The 2,668-nt window shown below is 49.7% G+C and overlaps 1 protein-coding gene across 1 annotated transcript; it reads left to right on the plus strand.

The window, feature by feature from the left end:
• The first annotated feature begins 504 nt into the window (after positions 1-504).
• MARCKSL1 (MARCKS like 1) lies at positions 505-2,306 on the plus strand. Its single transcript, XM_088451255.1, has 2 exons — positions 505-705; positions 1,165-2,306. The coding sequence occupies exons 1-2, from the start codon at positions 643-645 to the stop codon at positions 1,669-1,671; spliced, it is 570 nt and encodes a 189-aa protein (XP_088307381.1). The 5' UTR covers positions 505-642; the 3' UTR covers positions 1,672-2,306.
• The last annotated feature ends 362 nt before the right edge of the window (positions 2,307-2,668 follow it).

Raw genomic sequence — 2,668 nt, forward strand, 5'->3', positions numbered from 1 at the left:
TTTCTTCAGTCTCATTTGTATCATTTTATTTGTGTGTGTGTATTTAACATTACACTGATCCGCGTATTTCTCATGTCACCTATTTTACCATTATGCATAAGCACCCAGGTATCGGCACTGCATAGCCCACGCCTACTGCACCTCTCATTGATCATTCACTATATAAATGTACTACCACCTCCAGCTGCTGATCCTATTAGCCATCTCCCCATCTGCCCCCATGTCTCTCTACAGCGAGTCTTGCTTCCATTTTCTGTATGAGAGAGAGGGAGAAGCCGCTTATGGGAAATGACGATTCCTCTTCCCAGAGAGAATGTATAACACACCATCACCCGTTACCGCTGCTGCCCAGAGAGGACCGGACCAAGGCAACACCGAGCCCTCGCCCTCGGACCACCGCTTCTCCGATTGGCTGTTCCTGCTCGAGCTTTGGTCATTGCGCCCCTGTGATTGGTCGCTTCATTCCCCAGCACAGCTATATATAAGGAGGGAGGGCTGGGCGCTCACACAAGAGGCGGATAGGAGGGGAGAGGACGTGTCTTTGCTGGCGGCGTTGTGTAAATCACAGCTCCGGGAGGAAGAGATCGATCTCGATCACATATTTATTCCAGCTATCTGTTTCCAGACACAGCCTGCGGAAAAATGGGTGGCATTGAGTCTAAGAACCAGAGCACTGAGACCGCTGCTAGCAAGGCAGAGGAGCAGGTGAGATGCTGTAATTATGGATGATGGGCTGTTATTGCTGGTACCGTGTTACAGGTGGAGGATTCAATGCTTTTAACGCAGATCGATCGATGTGCTGGTGACAGTCAACCTCTGAGCTAATTAATGCATGGCAGCAGACCGGTGATGTCTGCTAGAGAGTGATCCCTACTGCACAGATCTAGAACTGAGGGTCTCACACGGGGATGCTCGTCCCAGGGATGCTCCTCTGAGCTGTAGTAGGCAGGAGGGGTGCGGTCTCCTGTGGCTCAGGCTGGGCCACCTGTGATGCTTGGGGGAATTTCCTGTGTGTGTGATGGGGGACTTTCGGGAAGATGAGTTCATGGGAGATTCCGGGAAGTCTGACTTTCCCCCTCTGTGTGGCGGCGAGGGGGGGGGGGGTAGAGATGAGATAAGATGAATGAATATTTAACCTATATATCCCCCTTTTTACTCCATCAGGAAAACGGTCATGTGAAAACCAACGGGGATGCACTCCAAAAGCCGAATGGGGATACTGCCGCTGCCAATGGCTCTGCAGAGCCCGTCACCGAAGAGGTGGCGCCGGGGGAGGCTATAGAGCAAGTCCCTCCCACCAACGGGGATGCGAAGCCGGAGGAGCCCCCGGGAAAACAGGCGAAGAAAAAGAGATTCTCCTTTAAAAAGCCCTTTAAATTACCTTTCCGCAAGAACAAGAAGGAGGCTGAGGCTGCAGAGGAGCCACCCGCTGCGGGGGAGGCAGCTTCCCCGAAAGAGGAGACTGCCCCCGAGCCTGCCGAGCCCAAAGTCGAAGACCCGGTGACCGAGTCTGCCGACCCTCCCGAAAACGCCGCTCCGGAGGCGGCTCTCCCTGTAGAGGAGGCTGCTGCCCAGCCTGAGCCGGAGGAGCGCCCCTCCGAGCAGACCCCCCAAAGCGCTGAGCCTACCCCGAGTACGGAATCCCCCACCGAGCCTCAGAAGGAGGAGTAGCCGGGGGCAAGGATGTCTCCTTCGTAAGGACTGCTAAGTGCATTGAGCCCTTTCTACTCGTTATTCACCATAGCCCTGGTACTCTACTATACGCAGGGTGTGAACAGACCTCTTATGTGCCAAAAGTTGCCGATCCCCCTTCCATGAAAGTAATCACTGCCCTAATTACGTGTCTAAACGGAAACTCATGTACTAGTTAGGTTTAGTACAGATCGATAAGCTGTGAACTGCAGCCTGCACCCCTCTGCCATGGCTTATTTCACTGACAATCAGAGCTTTGAGGACCACCCTACCATTATTAGCTGGAAATAAAGTTGTGGACACTGGGGGGGTCTGCACATGAGCTTCTGCTCTTTCATATTATCGGACTCTACTTCTGAAAAGAAGCAGTGACCCTAAAGCCAGCTGTTCAGAGACATTTGTCTGTGTGCAATGAAACTTTCCCTTCTCAGGATGTGAGCAATTTACTACACCGTGTTACCACTACTAAAGTTACTCTGGTGTGGGTGTGAATTGAGAGAATGTTTGTGTATTTCTGTAAATACTATATATTTTTTTTTTTTTTTGTCTTCTGTGGTCTTTTCTAACTGAAGTTGTTTCATTGTGATTTTAAAAATAAATGTTAATCCCCTTTACACCAAAGTGTCTACATCACGTTATTTGTGGTAAACAGTGCTAAAGGTACACTTATTATTTTATTTATAGGGTGCCACAAGAGGTCCGCAGCGCCGTACATACAGTAAAGGGTACACAGAACATTACAATACAGTAACCAAAATATAAACAGAACACAAGTAACAATTAGCAACACAATTCTCCATACATAGTACAGCTCTGAAGGTGAAGGCTGTCAGAAGTGCTAGAGAAGAAGGCTGTGACAGTGGGGAGGAGGACCCTGCTCCTAGGAGCTTACAATCTTGATGTAAATACATATGCAGGTAGTTCTTGGTTTTTAAAAGGAGTTTGAGGCAATTCAGTTGTTCCAAGTGTCTCTGGT

This window comes from Taudactylus pleione, unplaced genomic scaffold (assembly GCF_031769625.1).
Source record: "Taudactylus pleione unplaced genomic scaffold, aTauple2 ptg000541l, whole genome shotgun sequence".
Lineage (NCBI taxonomy): Eukaryota > Metazoa > Chordata > Amphibia > Anura > Myobatrachidae > Taudactylus > Taudactylus pleione.

Bases quoted from the DNA above. Each gene is read 5' to 3' on its own strand.
- MARCKSL1 (XM_088451255.1), top strand. From the start codon at position 643: ATGGGTGGCATTGAGTCTAAGAACCAGAGCACTGAGACCGCTGCTAGC. The intron at 706-1,164 runs GTGAGATGCTGT...TTACTCCATCAG, and splicing joins CTAGCAAGGCAGAGGAGCAG to GAAAACGGTCATGTGAAAAC.